Source organism: Hippoglossus stenolepis, chromosome 23, assembly GCF_022539355.2.
Source record: "Hippoglossus stenolepis isolate QCI-W04-F060 chromosome 23, HSTE1.2, whole genome shotgun sequence".
In the NCBI taxonomy this organism is placed as follows: Eukaryota; Metazoa; Chordata; class Actinopteri; order Pleuronectiformes; family Pleuronectidae; genus Hippoglossus; species Hippoglossus stenolepis.
Genome location: NC_061505.1, coordinates 2,101,695 through 2,126,389, shown reverse-complemented (window position 1 = coordinate 2,126,389; position 24,695 = coordinate 2,101,695). Strand labels below are relative to the sequence as shown.

The 24,695-nt window shown below is 45.7% G+C and overlaps 1 protein-coding gene across 1 annotated transcript in view; it reads right to left on the bottom strand.

Moving 5' to 3' along the window:
• Window positions 1-24,695, bottom strand: part of tnfsf10l (TNF superfamily member 10, like) — a 49,884-nt gene that overhangs the window by 20,372 nt on the left and 4,817 nt on the right. Inside the window, exon 2 of the mRNA XM_035148900.2 lies at window positions 6,232-6,381. Within this exon, the coding sequence (XP_035004791.1) occupies window positions 6,232-6,381 (150 nt within the window). The remainder of the gene's footprint in view (window positions 1-6,231; window positions 6,382-24,695) is intronic.

Sequence of the window (24,695 nt, the reverse complement as noted above, 5' to 3'; positions counted from 1 at the left end):
TTTAGTCATTTATTCTTTTATATTTATAATTTTTTACGAGTTTCCTCATTACAAATGCGAGGAGACTTCCTGATGTTCTTGTTTTGCGTGGATGGGAGTGGAGGGTTATTGTTTTTTATGCTTTTATTCTATGAAGCACTTTGCGTTATATTGTTCAGATGAAAGGTGCTTTATAAATAAAGTCAGATTTATTGTTCCTCAGGAGCAGAACACGAGTTAACTCACATCCTGAGGAAATATAAATGGTCAAGTTTCCCTTTAGCTTTCTGAGCATCTTGGGGACATCTCCTCCATGTTAGCACATAATGATGAAGAACATGTGATATGGTTGAAAGCCACAGAGCAGCTATTAAATGGACTTTGAGGTGTTTCATCAACTGTTTGTAGAACAGCTCTGGTTTGATGATGAAAACCATGTGATGTGGCCGAAAGCCCTGCTTGGGTCACACAAGGTCAAACTGCATAAAGACAGAGATCTCAGCAACTCCGTGATATTAATAACTTGAATTCAAAGTCCCATGTGTCACTAGGGACAAAAGAGAAAAGATGAATAAAAACTTTAATTATGGTCATTATTTGCTAATGGAGACAAACCGTTCTAAATCCAGGAGCGGGCGTGGCCTCCACCAAACGAGGAGGTAAATCCCCGAAGGTGAACGAGGGCACGAGAGACGGTTTTAGACCTTTTCAACCCAAACGGCAGGAAGGAGGAGCATTCTTCTTCGAAACTAAATAACTGCCGCTCGGCCACTGTGACGTCGAGACGTTCGAGTCCGATATCTGCAGCCCGACAAAATGAAAGGAACTCTCGAAGGGTGATTCTCATCGGCCATCGTTCCTTAGAAGGAAAGTAACTCTGGCCTCCGCAGAGGGTCGAGGGCTCAAGACCTGAATACCTGAGCTTAGTTGCGAGCATGCCATTACAAATCCTCTGTTTCTCCCCTCCCTCCTCCGTCCTGCTCCTCCTTTCACCTCCTCCCTTGCTGCTACATGTGTTCGAACGTCGCGCTCGGCTGCACACGCTGTGACCTGTGGCCCGAGGAGCCCATATTCTCGAGGTTCTGTTTAATTATGCTGGTTTCAGTTTATACCAAGACGGCATGAAGATGTAAAAACAAGCAAGCTGTGGTCGATTTTATTTAAATGTCAGTTACGTAAAAAACATTTGACACCACAATGAACCAAACTGAACCCAATGGCTCCAAATACCGGACGGGAAGTCGACTGCGATGTAAAGTCAAATAAAAATCAAAGCCACCTGCGAAATGCGAGCGTCGCGTGTAATAAAACAAAGTAGATGAAGTTGGTGATGATTTCTTTGGACATATCGTTTTATATTTCTTGTGAAATTGGTTTTTCCAGCGTATAAAGACGCTTTTAATGAACCTATGGACGTGTGAGTGTTGTTTTAAGACCCAGTCCATCGCACTGAACACATTTTCCATTAACTTTCCTACGTTGGTTCTATATATTTATACACACGAGGTTTAACCCATTTTTACTCTCCCTTCTTTTGTGTCCGGCTCTATAATCACAATCTGTCTGTGATGTTTATCCTTTCTTTCGTCCTTTGTGCTTTTTCTCCTGCGACACCTCCCTTCTTCACCTCCTCTGCGTCTTTCATCTACTTCCCTTTTATTTGTTCCCCTCCAGCTGGGTTTGTTAGGAGCTGCCTTCCCTCCGCTTCTATTCCTTCCTGATGTTCCTCCAGCTCGGCTCCTCGCCGCGCCACCTCCGACCCGCACGTCTCTCGACCGGCGCTCTGATCGATCGCGGCGGTCAACGCCATCTTTATCATTTCATGCCAGCACCGCTATCATCATCATCGTTATCCCCCCGCTGCCATCCTCTCGCACACATATTTGTCACATCATCAATGTCATCACTCACTCGCAGGCTCCATTGAACACAGTTGTAAGTGCATGTGTGCTCCATAAAGGAATCATCGGGCCGAGCCAACGCACATTATAACAAGATCCAGGAGATAAACTGCAGCCAGAACTCCGCTTCTTCCACTTCTGTTTTTATTCGTTTTCCATTCTTCCACGTCCACCTCATCTTTTTAATGCTCGCCGCCTCTCACACTCATCGCTTGTCACTGTCTGTTTGATAGAACCGACGTCAGCGAGCGAAGACCGAGCACACGTGCAAACCGTCGGTCAATCAAATCCCAGCATCTGCTGCGGACTTGTTGGATTGTCGGTTTTCAGGCTGTCAACAAGTATTCGATTGTAAAAACTATATATTTAATTGTGGGGGGGGGGGAAATAAATCAGTTTTCACGTGGGCCTGAGCAGCAGCAGCACTGGATGAACTGCAGCAGAGTCGCATCACGTCTGTGGGCCTGTGGTTCCATACCGGGCTCCTCCAGTCTGCATGCATCACATTTACATTCCATTTAGCTTGTATATAATATGTAACATAGATATTTGGACAATTCAAAATTCATTTTTGTCCCATTTTGAATCTATAGTCGTTTTTGTGCCAGCGCTATGAGCCAGGAATAAAAATGTTTTGCATTTGAGGGTCTTATTACAGAACATTTATTACAACTGTGTGGAGAGTTTAACCTCAGATAACTGACGTCTTATTTCCAGAGCCGGTTACGAAACACTCTTCATACCATTCGCCGTCTTTTTCCCCTTAACTTGAAAGGAGACGCTTCTCTGTTTCCTGATCCCTCGGGCGATTAGGGCTTATATTGTTTCCACCCGAGTGGACGCTCCGCTATTTCAACTTGTTGCAAAAGAGCAAGAGATATTTTTCTCTTTCCTCCAAACACCTGTTTGCTGCAGCAGCTGGAGCAGGAACAGGCCTTTTGACATCAGGACGCCGCTGTGTTGCATTTACATCCAACGTCAGGGGAAAGATTTCCAGCACATTTGTTTGCCGAGCTTCACCAGGGGGCGAGTTGGAGCAGCGTTCGGGGGAAAAGAGGCCTCATCGCCTCACACGTCCAGAGTTCGATGAGTGTTTTATATTTTCCTAAAGAGGTGACAACTTCCACTGAAGCATTTTTATAAGCAGATCACCATTTGGCATCTTTTCTTTATTTTAAACCTTAAAATCCAGTGACACACAAAACCAAACGGCTTCAACTGCCAACGTCCGTGATGGAGCTTTTAGTGCAGCGGGGGTTAAAATGCCTGGATTTGAAAAAAAACAGGACGAAACAAAGTGCCGACATGTAAACGGACGGTGGTCGGATTGGCCTCATTATGAGCGTCTGCACGTGTGACTGCTGGGAAATGAGTCACGGGAGGTAAATTAGTTTGGACGTGTGTCGCCTGCGTGTAGACATTCCTGTTCCTGTCCACCGGAGACCACAGGGCCGTGGAGTCTCCGATCGTATCGAGCAAGTGGAGCAGCGAGACGAGGAGGAGGAGGAGGAGGAGGGAGGAAAAAGAAGGGGTGATGAAGAGGTGAGGGTAAAAAAAAAGAGGTTTAAATAAAGTTGTGTGTGTGTAGGAGCTGAGTGGGCTGCACATAACGCTGCTGTGAGCATCCAGACAAAGTGGGGAAACTATTCTTGGCTATGTCTCCGAGATGATGACTTATATCAGCGTCTCAATGGGTTTGTGAGGGGGGGGGGATTCTGTAACCGCAGCCTCCCGGAGTATTTTCTTGCTGATTCAGTTCTGACGAGAGTCTGACCTTCGAGTGTTCGTCGCCATGTGTTTACTGTTTCACTCCTGTTTGTCCGTTTGTTTACAAGATGATGAGTCATTTTCTACAATTTACAGAGGAACTAAGTTATGGATTGTGTTTAGTTTGTGCAATTTTAAAGCGTAAAAAAAGCGTCTCGGTGGAGTTGTGTGTTCTCCTGAGTGCACTTCGAGTGTGTGCATGTTTGTGTGATCGTTTTCTTCAGCAGTGTGACTCACAGGTTTGGACCTTGGAGCCAACAGGAAACCGCACGTACGAGTGCTACAAGTTTGCCTTTTGTGTGCACAATGAAATCCTGCTCCGACGCAGAAAAACAAAGGCCATAAAATCATCACTTGTCTGATCAAATCCCTGCAATCGACGCAAGTAATACCAGGTGTTTATGAACGTGAACGGGGCTGAAACAGATGGAGAGGCCTCCTGAGGCGAAAGGGGTTTTGGCACAGAGACCACACATTCAGCACTTTGGAGACTTTAGACCAGGAGCCATTCAGGATCCGTATCTTGCTCAAGGGCAACTCTGACATGAAGACGAGCGGCTGGGAGGAAGAAAACAACTGGTGGCGTCTCTTCTATCTGAGCTGTGGTCAGTCCCAAACATGTCAACAGAACCGGTTTCCCACACTAAGCCGTGGTTTCAAAGAATGAAAGACACGTATTCTTCTTTCTTTTTCTCTCATCTGGGACTCTGAAGACCTAAAGACAAGTATAGACAAGTAACGGTTGAGAGACGGACGGGGATTTGACCCATGCGCTGGTAAAGGGGGTGAAAGTGCTCGTTTGATGGACTTGATCAAGACACGCTGACGGTAACACGAGTTGTCGTGACCCTGAAGTGTCTCTGTGCCAGTAAACTTGATTTGACGTCACCAGGTTTCAAGTAAGAGGCTGTAAAACCACAGTGGATTTAATCAAAACACTTGGCGTGCACACAGAAGCCTGTAAACACACACACAGGCACATGCAGCCAGAGTGTGTGTGTGTCTGTGTGTGTGCGTGTGTGTAAAACACCTCAGGTCCTCTTTCAAGTACAGACACATGAAGTGCAAATGCTGTCAAAAACTTGTCTGATAACTTTTGGGATGAACCGCTGACTGCTTGCTGTATTTAGATTTTCCGTGTGCAGCAGTTTGTCTTTAGAGAACGAGGCCGGCTCAACGTCAGCTGAGACGAATGAGGTGCCTCTCACTCTCTTCCACTTAATCCATCACATGTTACACAATGTTTCCATGGCAGCTACACGCATGTATATATATGATTAATATACTTTCTGTCTCATTATATTTTATTGTTGCTTTAAGGAAACACTCCAGTTTTATGCCTGGAAATTAGATTAGAGAGGAGACGTGTTCAAGTTCAGGTTGATCGTTTTAAATTGTTTGGTTTTCCTGCTTTTAATGTTCAGGAAACATCACGTTCCTCAGACTGTCCATCGCTGCTGCTCCTCTTTTCAGCCTCTGTCTCAAACACTTGGTTTTAGCTCCTGTCTCTTTAAGCCCCCCCCCCCTGATTAAGCCCAGTCTGCTCTGATTGGCTATCTGGCTCACTCTGTTGTGATTGGTTAACCGTTGGACTTTACGTGGAGCTTCTTGGCAATTTTAAAGTAAAGAAACACTAAAAAAACATGTCTCCTTCAAATTATAACTCAGAAACGTTATTCCTATCATTAAATATATGTCACTATTATTAAAAACACTTCCTCTCATGTTTTTAATAATAAAAATGCTTCTAGACGCCAAGGATTATACGAAGGTCGTCCAAAAGTGCAGCGCTCGGTCCAGAAACCTGTCAGACCCGCCGCCCGTTCAATATTAATTAAAGATCATTTCGGCCATTCGTTGGACAAACTGTGTGTTTGAGGTTAGGAACATTCTGGATGTTCTGCATCAGTCCCCTGCACATGTTCCTCTGCGTAACCGAGGAGATTCCTTCACGCTGAAACCGTCCTCCATATGTTCCTCAACCCCCGGTCGGCGCCGCCGGCCGACCAGACCCCAGCAAAGGTTAATATCGGAAATTATATGATGATCACGGTCTGGATTCTGTCATATAAAACTCTGGAGAACGGGAACAGATGCTGCAGAATGAAGCGCTGGTATTAGATTATCTTAATTTACCTTTTAGCTCTGTAAAACCTATAGTTTATATTATGTAAACCTTATTTTATCAACTACATAGATTCAAGCCAGAAACTAAATAAAACCTCTAAAGCTCATTTAATGTTTCACTTGTGAGTTGGTTTCCACTAAGATAATGTTTATCACTGGAAAACTGAACTTATAACATCATCAATATTCAAATAAAGTAGATGTTAATAAGTTTTAAATGCAACTTGTTCTACACGACAATTGAGTTTGAGGATATTTAATAATAAATCAATTTCTCTAGGATTCTACACGTCTTTATTTTGATATTAATCTTAAACGTATTGTCTACTTTGAAACTGGCTTTGTTCATTATTAGTCTTGTCAGTTTATGAGTATTTTTAAACCGTTCAAATAAAAACCCCATAAAACAAATATGAGTGACCTTGTAATAAAACCCTGTGGCTCCGAGCGCTCGTACCTTGGAGATATACGCTTTGATGCCCTCGGCCAGTTTGATGCAGGGCTCTCCGAAGAGCTGGGCCAGCTGGTCCGGGATGTCCTGGTCCTTGTCCAGAGCGTTGAGCAAACTCAGGCACTTCAGCTCCTCCGTGACGCCCTGGCTACGCACCTGCACAACACAAACACACACACAAACACACAGCGGCGGTCAGGTCTCATTTTTAAATCGGTATAATACCTCTTTGATCCACAGATCAAACAGGGGGCTGAACTGTGTCGTACAAACTGCATCTGTAGGAGCTGGTTGTGTTTCCAGTGCAGCCGTGTGCCGCCACATGTTGTGTTGCTTTTGTTTATTTACAACACATTTTCCACAGGCTGCTTGTGTGTGTGTGTGGACAAGCACCATACGGTTTGTATGTATAGACACAAATTTAAAATGTTCCTAATTCAAGTTCTATATACGTTTGCGTTTACTTTTTATTTATGGTTATTTATCAGAAAGTTTATGGTTAAACAACTTAGCAAATGTTTATATATGGATATATTATTTATCTTATTTTTATTTTTCTGTCTTTTATGACTAAATACTATTTTTAACTTCCCTGCAAAAGTTGTTCACATGATTATACTTGTTTAACCAGTGTGACAATAATAATCTTGAATCTTGGCAACAAACACCTTCAGAAAGAAACCGAAGGTATCTTTCTTCAAAACAATCTGCACAAACAATCATAACAGGGTCAAGTTGCTCACAATCAAATCTCACAATTTTAGTGTATATTTAACCAGTGCACTGCGGCAAAATCCACACAACACACTAAACACAAAAACAACACAAAACCAGGGGATGGAAACCAAATCCAAACTCTGCAGAAATGAATTAATCTCATTATTATAATTGATATTTTCCTCTTTGGTATCCTCCATCAACATCGACGCACATGAACCTAAACATCATTACGTTCATTTATGTTTTATTGCCCTCATGAGTCACTGGTTATTCCTTCCTGATGTTGGGTCTTTATCTTCATGTGCGAACACTCTGCACCTCGCACTGTGGGTGTGTTAATGTTGATGTTAGTGTGCGTCCTCCTGCACGTGTTCCTCGTTATCTGCTCTGTTTCTATAACATTATCTCGCAAATCTGTTTCTCTTTCGTTGGATGTTTGGATGTTTGCAGCGTGAGTGTATGTGCGTGTTTCCCTAAATGTGTTTTCACTCTCCTGAGTGTCCTTGAGGGGAAACTGTAGACTTGTTCCAGTGAGACTCGCAGAGAGAGAGAGAGAGAGAGAGAAAACACGATGTGGACGTTACATCAAGTGTGAGAAATAAGCCGAGAGTAACCAAAACATTATCTGCACACACACACACACACACACACACACACACACACGGGGCGGGATGCGTTCGCTGAAACACAACTTCTGAAGCGATACACACACACACACACGGCTGCGCTGAGGACTCTCTCCTTGACCGGATTAAAGATGGCGCACACACACAAGTACACACATCTTCTAATGAGCGACAATTAAATTAACAACTCCCGAGGGGAACTTTCATCTGGTAAGAAATGTTTTCATGTTGCGCTGGTCGGCACGGGTCGAGGACGACATCTTTGGGAACTGAAATGCAGAGGAAGGCTCCCAGGCTGTGCAGTTGTGTCTGTCTGTGTGTGTGTCTGTGTGTGTGTCTGTGTGTGTGTCTGTGTGTGTGTGCGTGGAGCCTTCAGGGAGGTTGTGAGCGTCACGGTCTGAAAAGCCTCCTAATGACTCTATAACAAGCTCTGATTAACAGAGGGAGATTACAGAGCTGCCCTCCTTCACTCCTCCGCTTTGTTTTTATTAATTTCTTTCCGCTTGAACCCCGTTTTCTAATGAACCCCCCTCCCTGTTCCTCTTGTGTTCTTACTCTGTGGGTTTCCCTACGGTGGCCCTCAGGACCAAATCACCAATCATAAAACACACCTGCTATCGAAGAAAAGGCTCATCGCTGATTGGACAGAAGCAACGTCCCTCGTTTTTACCGACTGGAAATGCTGACCAAACATTTATTTTTTATTTCCTGTTCTTTTTTATTATTCTCCGTCGTGCTTTTCCTACTTGTTCTTGTGTTTTCTGATTTGTTCTTGTGTGTTCTCACTTCTTCTTGTGAACCGATTTGCCGTCGTGTTTTTCCCCCCACATTAACATATTCGTTCTTGTTGTTGCTCTCTTTGTCGTCCCTCTGTCTCTGTCTCTGTCTCGTTCTCTGTTGTACTGTTCATGTTGACGCATAAGCAGATCTCCCTGTTCCCATTGAAGATAACAATGTGTGTGTGTGTGTGTGTGTAAATCTGTGTAAATCAGTTCAAACTCAGCAGGAAGGACGGGGCATTTACGGGAAGACCGACATGTTGCCCGGTCCTGAACAGAATGACTCACGTCTTTTATGGCCTCACGTCAAATCATAATTAATCAGATAATTGCGTTGTACTTGTCAGTTCACATTTCGGCTTCGTGTTTGTGTCTTGATTTACGTCGGCTTTTAGAGCCTCTTAATTTCATATTGCATAAATCTTCGAGCTGCAGGGTTTTGGGTTAGGTGCCTAACTTAAAAACTTTTGAACGTGTTGCTCAGTTCAGACACATTCGAGCGCTGTTGTCTTCCCGTGTCCGTAGATCATCTGCACACAATCAGGACACATCACAGTGAAGTCTGTGCAGAGACGGTTCTAACTGTTGTGAGGGAGCATGTGATGACAGCTCGCCACTGGCAGAAGTGTCGGGGGGGGGGATCACACATGCGTGACTGGGTCTGAGTTCGCACGGCGCAACAAGCGGAGTGGAAGTCATCTTGGTTTCTTTTCTGGCGCCTCTAAAAACACACACTCCCCGCGTTAGTGGTTCTGGATGACGGATTCATTGTTATTAGGGAGGGTGTTTTTTGCACAGGGCCGTGAATTAATGTGTGTTTTCTGTGTGTACGCCTGCACATGTGTGTGCATTGGGTTCTGACAGCGCCGCTGGGGAGTGTGTGTGTGTGATACATTATGGAAACTGTTGTGTCCGTGTGAGCGAGCAGATAGAGTTAGTGCACATCGCTGCACTAAGCTGATAAAACAAACTCTTCTGCTCCATTAGAACAGGGAGACGAGGACGGAGGCTCCGCACCGCATCGCCACGTCCTGCTCTCCGGTTTCTAACTGCGTGAAGTTAATGTTGGAGAGTTTAAGGAAGTTTGTAAAACTGTATTTCAACTTCTTAGATCAGCTGTTGTCAGATTTTAAGCGACGCTGTGTGACTCCAACTGAGAGACAGCGCCCCCTGCAGCCACACATGGGGATTGATTCTGTTGGGCTACGTGTCAGAGCGATGAAGTGGTTTTAATGCATAGAGAAAACTTATCAGTGGTTATTACCCATGATCCTCTGCTTCCTGACCCAGAAGAGCTGCTGCTGTAACAAATCCAACAAACTCTGTTCAGGATTCTTCATATTTTAACAGTTTCCTGCTGAATATTGGAGATAAACTCTGGTTTTTAATAACTTCAGAGTCTCTTTAACTGATCTCAGTTCAGCTTCACTCTTCAACTGGAGCTGGTTGTGACAGTTGAAGCTGACTCTCAGTCAGTTCTTCTCACAGGAGATGGAACCCACTCAGCAGAGTCACAGAGAACCGACGTTCAGGGAGTGAAAGGAGGAAACTTTTTTAAATTGTGTTGCTTTAACATTTGCTGCTATATCGTATAATTTGTAACGTCATGTAACTTTGGTTTTTACCTCTAATGTCTTCCTGTCAGGATTTGTGACTGGTCTCTTGTCACCGAACACGCCGCTGAGAGAATCAGGGCTCACGAACCTGGTTTTCTGTCAGAATTGATTCCCCCTGATTTAGAAATGATCAGTTTTCCCTCTCAGCAGTTATTCCTGTTCGCTCGAGGTGTACCGTGGCTCCGGCCCACGCCGAGCGGTCTGCTGCTTGTAACTGGAAGTCCGCTCCCGGAGCCAAGCTGCTTCTTCCTCCTTCCAAGTTTGGTTTCCCCTGAACGATCCTTCCCCCCCCCATTTTTCATCTCTACTTTTCTGATCCTACAAATCGCTGCGAGCTCAAATTGTGCCTCTCTGGATTTCATCTTTCAATGTCCTCACATGTCCATTTTGTCACATCGCTCGTCCTGCCATTGATTTGCAACCCCAACAATATCCTCTGCTGTGTTAGAGGACGGGGGTGAGAGCAGCTCTTCATCTGGGTGTTTCTATCAGTTGCTTCCTGTGTTCTCCGTGTTTCTGATTTAACGAAAGCTGTTTGGAAAGCGGAGAGGAAAATGTGAATGATTTTTTTTTTGGTGGAGCCAGTGTGGACACGCTTGCCTCCGGGGACGAGGGGGGGACTCGACATCGTTACCGTGCCCTGGGAGCATGCAACTGGAACTGCTCCACAGGTTTTAAACAGGACCAGTCAGAAGACGACCCTCCCCCTCCCCCTCCCTGTCTCCTGAGTGCTGCTCTGACAGAAGTCTCTCGCTGCCAAATGCAGACTCCCCCCTTCTGCTGCCAAATCCCAAAATTGTAAAACTGGCCCCATTAGCTATCATTACAGAAACAAGCTACACCCCGATGATTCAACATGAACTAATCAATGACAGGAGATGACATGAGGTCAGACTCGCCTATTAACGTTGTAAATCCTCATGTCGTCTTTTTACTGTTGCTTAATTACTTTAATATCCCGAACAACGATTTAAAGAAGATTTGTAATCCAACCCATACTCTTGCTTTTTTTTATAGAAATATACTTTGCTCTTCTCAGGGGGAATATGTCCTTTTTTGGGCGAGCAACTCTTAAAGTCCAGTCCCTGAGCGTTTGTCCCCTGAGCGACGTATTTTCGCCGCGTGTTGACATCGATGACTTGTCCTTCCCATGGCTCCGGAGCAACGAGTCCGCCCGGCCCGGTGGAGCAGCCGCCAAGCGCCGGCTAACACATGCTAAAAACATTTGGAACTCTCCGTTGTGTTGTTAAGCGAAGTTGAATAAATATGTACGATCTTGGCCTCGGGTGTCGAAGGAGAAGAGAAATGTCTCCGAGTGTCTGTAGATGAGATTATAAGATAAATCGAGCTTCACTTGTGTTAGTCAGGCTGCATTGTTGCACTGCTTCCAAAGTTACACGATAAATGTGAAACTATAACCGACTAAAATAGGAATTTTAATGTTTTTGTCTTGTGACGTCTGTCAGGAAGTTATTCCAGGACTTTGAACCTTTGACCTGGATTAACTTGTATCTAACTAGCACTGTCAGATACAAGAGCTCAACTGGGAGAGCTCGGCTTTTTTGGAAATCATTACCGCTGCAGCAGGAGGAAAAACACACACATCCACATATTTCTGAGTGATCAATGTGCTTTTTATTCCTCCTCCTGCGGCCTGGACTGGACGGATCGAATTGGATGACTGGGCTCCAGAGGGTGGGGGTGGGGGGGAGAGAGAGAGAGGGGGAGGGGTCAGGCTGACATAGCTCCTGTGATCCTGAGTCCGACTCTCTCAGGAAGCAGCAGACAATGCTCCACTGTTCCCTCCCTGCATCCAGTGCATGTGTGTGTGTGTGTACATTCGTATTATGTGTGTGTCTGTGTGTGGCCTGCCCTCGGTGTGTATGTGGAAAAGAGTGGCGATGTGTGTGTGTGTGTGTGTGTGTGTGTGTGTTTGGCCCTCGCTGGACACCAAACCCTGAAAAAGAATATCTCCGAGGGCCACTTTGGTACAATACTGTGAGTGTGTGTCTGTGTGTGTCTGTGTGTGTGTGTGTGTGTGTGTCTGGGAGTTCCTTACAGTCCAGAACTCTCATTTGAGGGGATTAGGAAGAGAAGAAGGCCGCCACGTAACTCAAGTCCACTGGGCCAGAGGTCCGGGGCCGAGAGTGTGGGCTTGTTTTTACATCCCAGTGGGGACCTCAACCTGAATACACACTAACCCACGGGACTCACGGACCGACAAAACAAATAAATAGGTCCCCGTGGATGAAGAGGCGTTGTTGTTTCAGGGGTTAAGGTGAGAATTGGGACTTGGTTAAGGTCAGGGTAAAGGTGAGGGATTCGGTTGTGATGGTGGAGCCGAGACTTTCGCTCGCTGCACCGACACTAAATCACCGAATACACAAGTGCAGCGGTGATATAACACACACTGACCTCGCAGAACAGTGGAACCAGCTCCATCACGGTGAGTTACACCCCTGCTGTGCGAACCGGGGGCCCCTGCATCACTCAGCGTTCGCAGCAGCTCGTCGGTGGAGTTTGGCAGCGAAACGCAAAAACGGTGAATCATTAGGGATTATTGTGCAACGTGTCCTCGGGCAGGGAGATTACAAGACGTAACAAGAAGGCGAAGGGGAAACACGGACGAACGTAAATATCCACTCGTTATTAAGGAGGAGAAACTATAAATGTTTTGGCGTTTTTTGGGCCGAGCCACGCTATCAGCGGTGCGGGGTTTCACAATAAAAGCCTTCCACAGCCTTCACATTAAAATACGCCGAGCATGCGAAGCACGGGCTCAATGTCGACGTCATTAAAAACCCAAAGAACCACATCATGTGGGTTTTTAACGGCTGTGTAATGTGGCCGAGCTGATTAGCAGCTGTGTTGTCGCAGATAATGAGACCTGGTGAAAAATACAACTAATTTAGAGAAAGTCCTTAATAGTCAGCGGGCGCATTATATTTTGCTGCGAGGTGATTTATGACCTCTTCACTTAAGCGTTGGCCATTTTACTGTTGCCGTGGTAATTCAGCTTGGCTCTGAGACGTTTGCACTCCGACTCTCTTTTCGTAGGAAACTGGCCCGAAGCTGTCGTTAAAAGCCGCAGCGCCTAAAGCAGGAGAGTCGTACAGTGTGTTTGCATTAGCTACGAGCTTCTGGTAATTGTGTGCGGCGTGTGTGCCGAGTGTTTTATGTGTGCATGCACGTGTGACTCTCTCCCGAGCTTGTGTGTGCATGCATGGGTTTATATTCATGATTTGTGAAGGTGTTTAATATGAACACAAATATGTGGGCGCAGGTTCGTGTCTGTCGGACTTTATCATCCCTCCGGCGGCTGCAGCGAATCTGGCAGACGTCCGAGGTGGCGCGGACACAGATTTATTTATTTAAACTGTCCGATTCATCCCTGCTGCGTTATTGATGACTTCCTCGTTCAAAAAAGTTTCTTGTTTAGGTTTAAAGAAGCGATGAGTTTGGGCAGTTTCTGCAAAAGGAGGTTTTGATTTAAAAAGAAAGTCCGGATTGATACTGAACTGTGGATAAACACTGCCGAGTTTCGGCCTCTTGTTCCCGCGCAGGCCAAGTTTTTGTCTGCAGTGAAAAGACAGACGCCACAGCCCCACAGGACGTCTGCCAGCGCCCGGCCGAGCAGCTCTCTGCCAAAGACGCAATCATTAGTGGATTGGGGGAATAGAAACCTCATTTTCTTTAACATGGGTTCATGCAACCACATGCGTCCTGGCCTCGGCCCACATGCCAGCCTCAGTTTGCTTCAGTGCAGGAACCAAAGTGCAGAGTCACAAACTACAACTGAGACATTTGTATTGTTAAAACGGAAAAGGGGGCGATGTGAGTTAGTGTGCATGCGGCCGTCAGCCCTCGATCTACAGGCGGGCTCACTGTGCAGCTCCGGGCACGGAGGACACATGCAGGGAATCCGACACGCTGAATAAAGCGGCTTTGGAAATGTATCCTCAAAATCTCCGTTCACCGTGAAACACGAGGACGTCCTGGCTCGGCTGATTAAAAACCTTCCTAAAAAACTGATCCACAACTTCCGAGCTCTACCTCCTCAGCCGCTTCTCAATGGCTCGCTTGTCTTTCCCTGGAACGCCCGTCATCGAGGAATGTTCGGTCCCTGTGACTTTCCACAGATAACGGCAGCAGGTGTCATTATAATGCTTTGTCTAGGTCGAGCAGTTTAAAAGACATGTCTTCATGTGAAATTAGATCAAAAGGGAAAGTAATGAGATTCCTGAGCGCTGCCATGTTGCGAAAACAAAGTTTTTTCACTGATTTCCTCAGGAATCCATGGATCTGAATGTTAGCAGTGTTAAGGACGCTGATATTAATGTGTGTAATTTGGTGCAGATGCAAATAAAAATCGGTATATCCAGCAGATTTAACTGTGGTTTAACAAGGAGCCATCGAGTTTCTTTTCTTTTCATCTTTCCTTGACTTTTCTGCGACTAATCTCTGGAGAGGACTTTGGTTTGTTTTTTGAAATCAGGGATCAATAAGACTTTATGGGAGCCATTTAATTTCAATCACAGTCTTTTCCATTTGGGATTCCCTGTTGTTTGATTATCAAAAGTCGCCTCTTTGATCTCTAATGAGCGTGAGTTTAGCTGATGGCTTTGACACAAACTTCATAATGAGCTGCTCTGAGTGCAGCTTTCAGGGTCATTGAGGAATCGCACAATCAAAGAACAAGAATTTGTAACGAATTTGTAACGCAGAGACTGAAGGACGATTTTAAAAATACAAGCAGATGATACAAAGAGAGTTGTATCAGGAGTTGTTGGTGTGGGGGGATGGTGGAACTACCTGAAACACGAAACATGACCTGGAATGGCTCAGCGGAGCTCAGACCTCGGCCAAGTCCCAATTGTTATCCACGTTATCTTTTGGATCTGCAATCTGTGCACGGCTGAAAACCTCCCACGAGCCATTACCAGTAAAAAATGAGCTTTTCACTTGACATTGTCCTGTTGGATAAACAACACAATCAAGATCCATCAACTACTCCCTGGGAAAAGTGGAGAAAATGTCAAAATACGCAAAAACTCAGAGTTTAAGAAAGTGATCATGGACCGGCCAAAACCTTATGACTTGTGTCGTGGTCGATGTTTCCATCCTTCCACTGGAAAGCCAACTTTCAAAAGAGATCTTTAATTAATCAGACTGATGTTTTTCCACTCATCAAGATGATAAGACACAGAACTGGACCCGGACTAATTCCTGGTGTCAGATACAGATTTTAGAGTCAATTCTTCATGCAAAGAAATTTAGGATCAAACAAACATGAACCAAAACAACTTCATCATCCAGGAGCGATGCAGCGCTTGGGTGTCGGGGGTTCCCAGTTGGACACGTCATGATAAATTAATTAAGTGAACGAACTAGATGATGTAAAACTATGTGATAATGAGCTGACAGCCCTGATTCCTTCTCCCTCAAATAAACTCTTCATGTGGTCGACACATTTTCAAATAAATCCAGTTTCCTTCTGCGTTGAGACACTAATGACATTACATGGCAGCCAGTTACTTCCTTTGGGTCCTGTTCAGTGTGTGTGTGTCTGTGTGTGTGTGTGTGTGTGTGTGTGTGTGTGTGTGTGTGTGTGTGTGTGTGTGTGTCTGTGTGTGTGTGTGTGTGTGTGTGTGTGTGTTTGAATTACTTGGCTTTCCTTTGTGAAGAGGAATGCTGCAAGCGATCTATCAAGTTTGCGTGCTCCACTGTGCATGCTCACATGTAATTGTTTTATTGGCGGGCAAGAATAAGAATCCATGCACGCACCTTTTGTGTGTTTGTTATGACTGTGTGTGTGTGTGTGTGTGTGTGTGTGTGTGTGTGTGTGCCAGTGTTCGTGATGGTGTACACAACCCCCCAGCAAGACAGCCCATTGCCACTCCCAGTGTTTGCGTGTGGAACTATGACCTCTCTCTTTGTCAAGTTTTGCTGCTCTGGAGTCCGTCCAGTTTAAATAAAAGTTTTAGGACACACAAAAGCTGGGTGGAGATTTGCAGCTCGTTTCTTTTCCTCCTCCTCTGACTTCCTTGTTCCTTAAAACAATCGAAAAAAGTTACAGCTTAGATAAAAACCAGCTGTAAAGATAAGTCCCGATAAAGAACCCGGCTTTACTTTAACTTTGCAGCCGTCTGTTATCTGCGTTACTGGCATTGAAAAATTAAGTCGCCATAAAGCTGTGCTCTGGTTCTGAGGGTTATGTTTCTGGTTCTCGTCATCTGGCAGAGGACGAGGGGCGATGGAGGAGGAGGAGGAGAGAAGCCAAAGGATGTAGAGCATGAGGAGGTCAGGACTTTCCAGTTTCTGTCAGTCACCTGCGCTCGCATTCCGACTGAAACGCTCCGGGCGGCTGCGAGAGAGCGACTGAGCATGACACGAAGAAGAGGGCGAGAGCTGCGTGCAGAGGCCAACGTGGGACAAGTCTCACAGAAAGCAAAACCAAAGGCTGCATTCAGGCGAGAGTCAATAATTTCCAAGCTTATCACCAGGAAGCGGCCGTCAGAGGCGCCAACAAATACTGAAACTCAACTGACAGCTGGCAAACAGCGAGCCAGGTTAATGTTGAACACACGGGGAACAACGACATCTCCGGGACGCCACCACGCAGAGGTCACGTGACAGAGAGCATTGTGGGATATCAAGGGTTGCAGAGGTTGCTGCCTGGATGTGTGGACTCCAGATTCCGAACGAGGCCGCCGGTTGCTACAAGACAACCGATCTAAATTAGGAGCACAGCTGGAGATCGTTTGTCTTACTGCTGGACGCTCTTGCCCGAAGTAACCTCGCGTTATTTATGTGGTTCAAATGGAATGGACTGTATTTATATCGAGCTTTTTCTGGTCTCATCCGCCCACTCAGAGCGCTTCTCAGCTCAAAGCCATATTTACTCATTCACACACTTTCCTTCAACACCATTCACACACTGCTGGTCCAGATGTTGGGGGGACGTTTAGGATTCATCTCTGTAATCACATGAATATGCAGAATCACAAGATCGTGGGGCAGGAAGCTTCTGGTTTCTGTTTCTAGTTTCGAACAATCGCAAGGGGAAATGCATCCGCGCTCTGCTTTTTAATGTAGCTGCATTCATGTGGGAATAGAGAAACGTCCGACTCGTGAGGACAAGTCGGATTGTGAACAGTGTTCGGTGAAGGGAAGACACCGGGAGCCCCAGAGGCTAACTCACCGTTTGGGGTCTTCTCCTGGGGTTCAGTGTCTTGCAGACTTGGAGGAGTCAGGGATTGAATCAACAACCTGGATCCTGATGAAGATGTTTGGGCCTCAGTGGAGGTGTGAGGCGTTCTGGGTGTGGGGCTGTATTTGGGAGAATTAAAGACAAAAGCTTGACCACAGGAGGCACAATGATTGGATGAGGTGATGTTTGGGTCCCTGTGCTGCTGTGCGGTCCTTCAGATGTCTGTGGGTGGGCGGGCCCAGCTTGGGTGGGCAGCCGGGTCAGTAAGAGGGGTTTGTGTGCGAGGAGGCGATGAGCAAGAATGACTCAAAGGAGTGAGGAGTTTACAGGTGTTGTCTTAGGGGCACGGAACGAAGCTGATCCCTGTTTTCTCTGGTGGAGCCCAGACGTCCCCACGAGAGGAAAAACAAGGAGAGTGGCCACGTTCTGATGAGACCTGAAGATCTGAAGATTCACTTGAAATGTGCAGGAGACGAAAAACACCAAACGCTCAGCAGAATATTCAACAATGTGTTTTTATGATGAAAGAAATGTCTCATTCTGAAATGCTCAGTGGTGACGTCACTTCTGTGTGTCACATGCAATCAGCACTTTGTGTGTGTGTGTTCACGTTCCTGTGACGCTGCAGGTGGCAGATGAGTCGTTGGTTTAGGGCGCCAGCGACCACAGGAACACACACTGTTGCATTCTGGGAATTCTCTACACTCTCCACACGTTCACATAGAAAACACGAGTCCTCAGGCTGTGAAACTCTCCAGTGTTTGTCTCATTCCTAAATCCCTAATTCATTATTCCACTGCAGCGAAAAAGGTTTAAATATTAACTCGAAATGACCACGTGTGAACCTGGCGAGGGTTTATCAAAATGACAAGGTCAGACTTTAAAATGAGCTTTAAAATCATTATCACGGAATACAAACGTGTTTACTGAATAAGATCCGGTGTATTGGATCAGTAAAGCTTCGCCGGGTACTGGACTTGTACCACAGAGTCCACGCCGTGTCCTAACTTCGCCCCTTCAGTCTACGCCATGATTGTGCGTTTATGCAACATGTTGAGAAACAAACACCTCATGAAAGTTGTTGAAAGCCGTCCACGCTGCCAACTCGCACACATGGCAACTCTTAAAAACCTGTTTGTTTAGTTGATGGAATATTTGCCACTAATATTGTTTCTTGCTAACGCTCTCACCGTTCTTACAAAGTAAAGGTTGTGATTTGAGGAAGTAAAGTGAACGAAATGTCTCAACAACTATTAGATGAATTATGACATTTGTTGTCCCCAGAGGATGAATTGCTGTCCCCCTGATGTCCACCCAACGTGCTCGTGACTCTATTGCTTAGTGTTTCTATTGTTTCTCAACTGTTCCTCTGGGTTTTTAATATTTCGAAAGAGCCAAAGCTTGAGATCCCTTCTTTAAATTGGCAGGGAAACACAATCTTAGATTACATCCAAGCAGTTATTGTGTCTTTCTGTGCAAACAGGTACAGAGTGTTCTCTGAACTCTTGGACAATGAGACATTGAGACATTGAGACACTGAATCCCAGTCGACTAAGATATGTCGACAAACGACAGCCAAATGGGTTTATTCTTTCAAAATGATGATTTGTCGCGACATCAGATCTCAACATAATCAGTTTGGCTCGTTCCGAAAGTCCAATTTTCTCAAGAGCTAGAAAGTCGGTGCTGTAATCTGGCAACCGTGCCAATAGCTGCTTTCTTAACCTCGTCCGGCTCCAACTCTTCACAGACGAGAAGTCGACCGAAACACGACAACATTATTCACAGGTCACTGGGGGGAAGCTTTAACCGATTCTTGTTTTCGCCTCTTTTCCATTCAGCAGCTGCACACAAAGCCACATCCACACTGAGCGGCTGGTTCGCTGGTTCATGGACGACCTGTGATCGCACACGCACCAGCTTTTAATGAAATAGTTTTTACTGTATATCATGAAACTCAAAGCCAGAGGTTTGCTACAGTCTGGAGCGCGTAGCGCCGAGGAAGTGGGACGTCAGTGATAATGGTTCTGGTGGTTTCGTGATCTTCGAAGGCAATAAGGACACGTCCCGATGCCTTTCATGAGACGCCAGCCCTTCAGTCAATGAGACATGGGAGAGACAACGTGACGGCCAACATTAAGGTTTCCTGAAGGAGGCAGCTGCAGTGGAAGTGGGACGAGAGGAGAGGTGCAAACGGTGGAAAAGATAATTGGGGGAAAAGATTTGAGGACCGAGAAGAAAAGAGTTCACTGGTTGTTTAATTGGTAGAGAAATGAGAGCTGACAGAGGCAGAGGAGGGTCTCGTTACCGGGTTCGGAGTCAAAACGTTGATATCAGAGTGTGTGTGTGTGTGTGTGTGTGTGGGTGTGTGTCGTGTGTGTGTGTCTGAGAGGGAGGAAAACATTGGAGTAGACAGACTTTTTTCAGCTGACACTAACAAGCCCTCATTCTTGTGCCAGGTCTGAGATGTCGGCCCATTCCCAGGGCTGGATCATGTAAGACCAGCTCAGAACTTTCCATCCAATCAACTGCTGACTAATCAGATGACACACACACACACACACACACACACACACACACACACACACACACACACACACACACACACACACACACACACACACAGTCTGATATCAGTGTTTATACTCAGAACACGGTAACTCGACCCTCCTCTCCCTCTGTCACCTCTCATTTAAACACACTAAACTCTCAATTTAGGCCACTTCAGTTTCTTTATCTGTTTCTTTCCCCTTACCATGGACAAACTTATAATATATATATGTATATATAATAACAGTTATATATACATATTGACCTTTTCACCACATATTGGTTAGTCCTCCTTCACGCTGCTGTCTCCAGAAAACCCCAAAGAAGCGACTCCTCTCTCCAGAGGCAGTGACGAGCTCCCTCTGCTCGGTGGAGTTCAAAGCATTACACAGCATAATGGAGGCAACTCTACTCGGCTCCGTAACAGAGCCTTAAAATGAGCCGGCAGCTGTTGGGATGACGACTGAAATCAACAAGTACTTTCATTCTCCATTAATCAGCTGATGTTGATCGTTTGACGTCAGAAATGGAGACAAATGAGCATCACAAGTTCCCCGAGGCCGAGCTGACGTCACTGTCGTGTTGGGCTGACGGAACAGTATATATTTGGTCCAACATATATATACTGTTTACATATCTCTACAACCCAACCTGATTATACTTAGCTTCATATCAAAGAGTGTTTCAAGGGAGCTCACGAGGCCAATTAAAAAGTCTCAGGGCTGTTCAAGCTAATTAGTGATAAAACTGTTCACTGAAAAACTCTGAATGTTTCCAATTAGTACCAACCAGGCAACCGACCAACCAGGCAACTGACCAACCAACTAATCAATCAACCACCCAACCAACCACAACCAACCAGCTGACCAACCACAACCGACCAACCAACTAATCAATCAACCACCCAACCAACCAAACAACCCAAAAACTAAACAGCTGACCAACCAGGCAACCGACCAACCAACCAACCAGCCTGACCAACCAACTAATCAACCAACCACCCAACCAACCAAAACAACTAAACAACCAACCAACCAGACCAACCAGGCAACCGACCAACCAACCAACCAGCCACCTGACCAACCAACTAATCAATCAACCACCCAACCAACCAAACAACCCAAAAACTAAACAGCCGACCAACCAGGCAACCGACCGACCGACCAGCCAGCCACCAACCAAGCAACGGAGAGGGGTATTAACAGAACCGTTTATTTTCTTTCCAGTACCTTAACCCCCCCCTCTCCTCTTAACCACCGTTGTCACATCCCACCAAACTGGCGGTTAAGCTGTGGTTTGACTGGACGTGTTTCAGCCGAGTTTCCGATACGTGCACAGAGTCAAAGATCTGGTTACAGGGAGATGGGAGCCACATGGAGCCGTTACACTGGAGGATGGATGGATGAGAGGAGGTGAACTTCTTTACTCATCTGTTAACAGAACACATTCTACTTTTATTTACCTCAGCCAAGCACGTTTTTCCTTATGACACCTTGTATGGGTGTAAATGCTCAAACATGGACTTCATTAGTCTGTGAAGTCTGTATAATTTAACAAGCACACACTAAAATGAATTGGAGCGTCATCCACTGCCAACAAACGTGTTCATGTATATAAAAGATGGCGGATTTCTTCATGTATTACATTCGCGTTTTGGTCTTTTAATCAATTTCACCATAATTCTGGACTTAAATATTGATAAAGAGAGTTGTTCTGTGCAGATACTGAATGTTTTCTTTTACATTTTCATGCCATTTTTGTATTACTGCCAAAACTCACTTGGGTTAAGTTTTAACTGAGACATTTCCTTGGTTAATAAAGTTTCCACCCGACTCTCTGATGGACTTTATTCGGCATCTTTCGTTTTGAAAAACCCAGTTTCTTAATCTTTAACTTTCAGATTTTGCAACGCTTGCAAATGGGACCAAGAGTCATTTCACAAGCAGAAGGACTCTGAGTAGAGCTCACGTCTCCGCCCAGGCCCAACAGTCCCCTCGTGAAACCACGTTTAAATTCACCAGATTGCACAAAACACGTAATCCATCCTGCAGTTTTTGTGTAATCCTGCAAAGTAACAAACAAAAGCTCCTTTTCCACTGGTCAGAAAAACTCCCTAACATCTGGCTTCTTCTGTCTTTTCATCTGGATCAGCTACTCTGCAGCAGACGTGGGTTTTAATCGGCTCTGGCTACGATCAGCGGTGATTGAAATGTGACACGCGGCGAGAGGGCGCCTCAGTTTTCTGTTTATTTATGACTTCGAAACATGATGGGAAACAAATACATCCCCTCTGTCTTTTAAAAACCTACGTACACCTGCTAATTTTGGTGTAAAAGATGAAAACATAACCTAATTGTTGGACGGTAGGAGCTTGAATCAGTGCTTCACGTTATCAGGGAGCAAAGATCAACAAAAGAAAAGATAAGTTAGAAAAGTTAGCAGCACTGATATCAGTCACTCACTGTGGCACACGACTGCTCCTCTGCCCTCGAGTCTGATGAGAAGGATTTATCATCAATTTATAACCACGTTGACTGAGCAAACAAAGTGATAACACACAGCACAGCACCAGCTGTTGGCACACACACACACACACAGACTCACACACACACACAGACACACACAGCTGTAGCCACATCCTAAAGAGCATTCCAACGTGGGAACGCAAATATCCTGTTTTCACGTGTCAAGCTGTTAAATCAAGTTGTGTGTGTGTCTGTGTGTGTGTCTGTGTGTGGCGGGTCCGGGTCTGTGCTCGATCACGTCACATCATCTTTAGCGGCGAAACTCCTCCAACACGTCTCCACGTCTGTCTCGTCTTCTCATGTCCAGCAGCTGACGTCTAAGTAATCTCAACGTCCTCCAGGATTTCACAAAGTAAAACCCTCGCCTGTGATAATGCGATGCACTGTGATCTGTGCAGGATCCAGCGTTGACCCACTTGTTGGAACGTTTCAGAGCTCGAGGCTTCACCGTCACCTCCTCCTGTCGCCACCCCCCCCCCTTCACGTCCCTGACGCTCGCTCTCTCCTCTTTCCTGTGATCGCCGCCTTTCTTTTCATCCTGCTCCAAATGACCTGGCCCTGAAAACACACTGTGCAAACACACACCAGAGAAACGTTGCTCGGGGAACAACTTTCTCCTGAGGATTCTGGGTCGTCGAGTATCTGCCGTTCTCCTCCTTCTACTGACCGCGGGTGTGTTTGCATGTTGCAAATTTAAATACATATTCAGGTCGGTCATTTTAATTAGTGTTATTACTTGGTAATGTTCACCTGCTCTAACTGCCCAAAGACACAGACACACACACCCAGCCATTACCTTTTAGATTAACGCTCATTAAAGAAAAACATAGCTTGTGTCACCCCTGAAGGCCAACCCCTGAAACATCTGTACACACACACACACACACACACACACACACACTCACACACACACTCACACACACACACACACACACTTCAGCCCGAAAACTGACTGTAACTCGATTCTCCAACGTGAACTACAACCATAACACAGAGGGACGACGGGGGAGTGGGAGGTAAAAAGACAGAAAGAGGGAGAGGGGGGGGTGAGGGAGGCAAGTTGAGAGAGAGAGAGTGAGAGTGAGAGAGTTGTGTATTTTGGCAATGGCGCCTGGTGCGTGAGGTTTATATGAGGAGCCTCAAATTAAATGTAAATATTTGTGGTGAAGGATTTGATTCTCCTCAAAACTGTTGATGAATATGTGTGCACCTGCGTGTGTGTGTGTGTGTGTGGGGGGAATCACTCCAACACAAGACCCCTGTAACACACACATGTTGCACAACGCACGTCACAAACAACACACACACACACACACGTTTCCCTCCCCTGTTAGGACCTTTATTGATTCTTTAACCTTGACCTTGCCCTTGTCCTATAAAACCTGATCCTGAGTTTGAACGTCTGGGGTGAAAATGGAGCAGATTTATGTCCTGGTGGAACAACGGCGTCCACACGGTTCTATACGGCTGCTACAGGAGGTCACGTCAGGAGCGTCTTGGCAACAACAGCTGAGGCCACACAGGGAGGCTGCAGTGGAAAAACCAGTGTGTGTAACGTCAGGCGTTAAAATGCCACTAACTCAATTTTCTACTCGATATTTCAGTTCAGACACGCTGACAGCGACAGCCACGACTCCTGTGCTCAGCAGGTGTCGACGTGTTGCGCTCACCGAACGCGCCACTCGTCCCTGGATGGTGTGGGCGCCTCGGGCTTCACAGCGGTTTAGAGAGAAATCCTCTATCGGTGGATCAGTGAGTGTGAGCTGGAGGAAAGACGTGGGCAGGAACCACAACAGATGAGATTACTTAACACCAGCTCTGAAATCCAACGTGGCCTGTAGAGTTGTGTACCGACGAACCACAAATGGTTTAATTCTGGCACGGGGACGTTTTCATGCAAAGAGAATACATAAATAAATATATGAACATTTATGTGGGAACTTTATCGACATGTACAAGGTTTGTTTTATTCTCTTCAGTTGTCAAATCACAGCATTTTGCCCCAGAGAGCAGAGATGGACAGGAAACGGATGTCTGTTTGTAAACATGGACGACGTGACACCTCCCCTGAAATGAAGCCAAAGTGTCTCCATCGCCCCCTGGTGGCTGGCTGCAGTACAGCTTTTAGACTCCTCCATGACAGCAAATTGGACCAAACTCAGTCAATTAGGTTTTGTCTCGTTTCGTCCAAAGACTCACAAACCAACACGAGAAGCATCAAATCCTCACATTTAAAAAAACAGGGACCAGCTGATTCTAATTCTGTTGATTTGATAAATCAACGAATCGACCAATCGCTGCAGGTCTCCATGTAACCGTGGCGATTTAACCACGCGGCCTCGGCACCAATGGCAACAAACTGACGTGAACTAAACACAGAGTGAAGTGAAGCAGCTTTAAACCTGCACAGGAGAGATCCACCTGAGTTCCCTGCAGTTGACTGA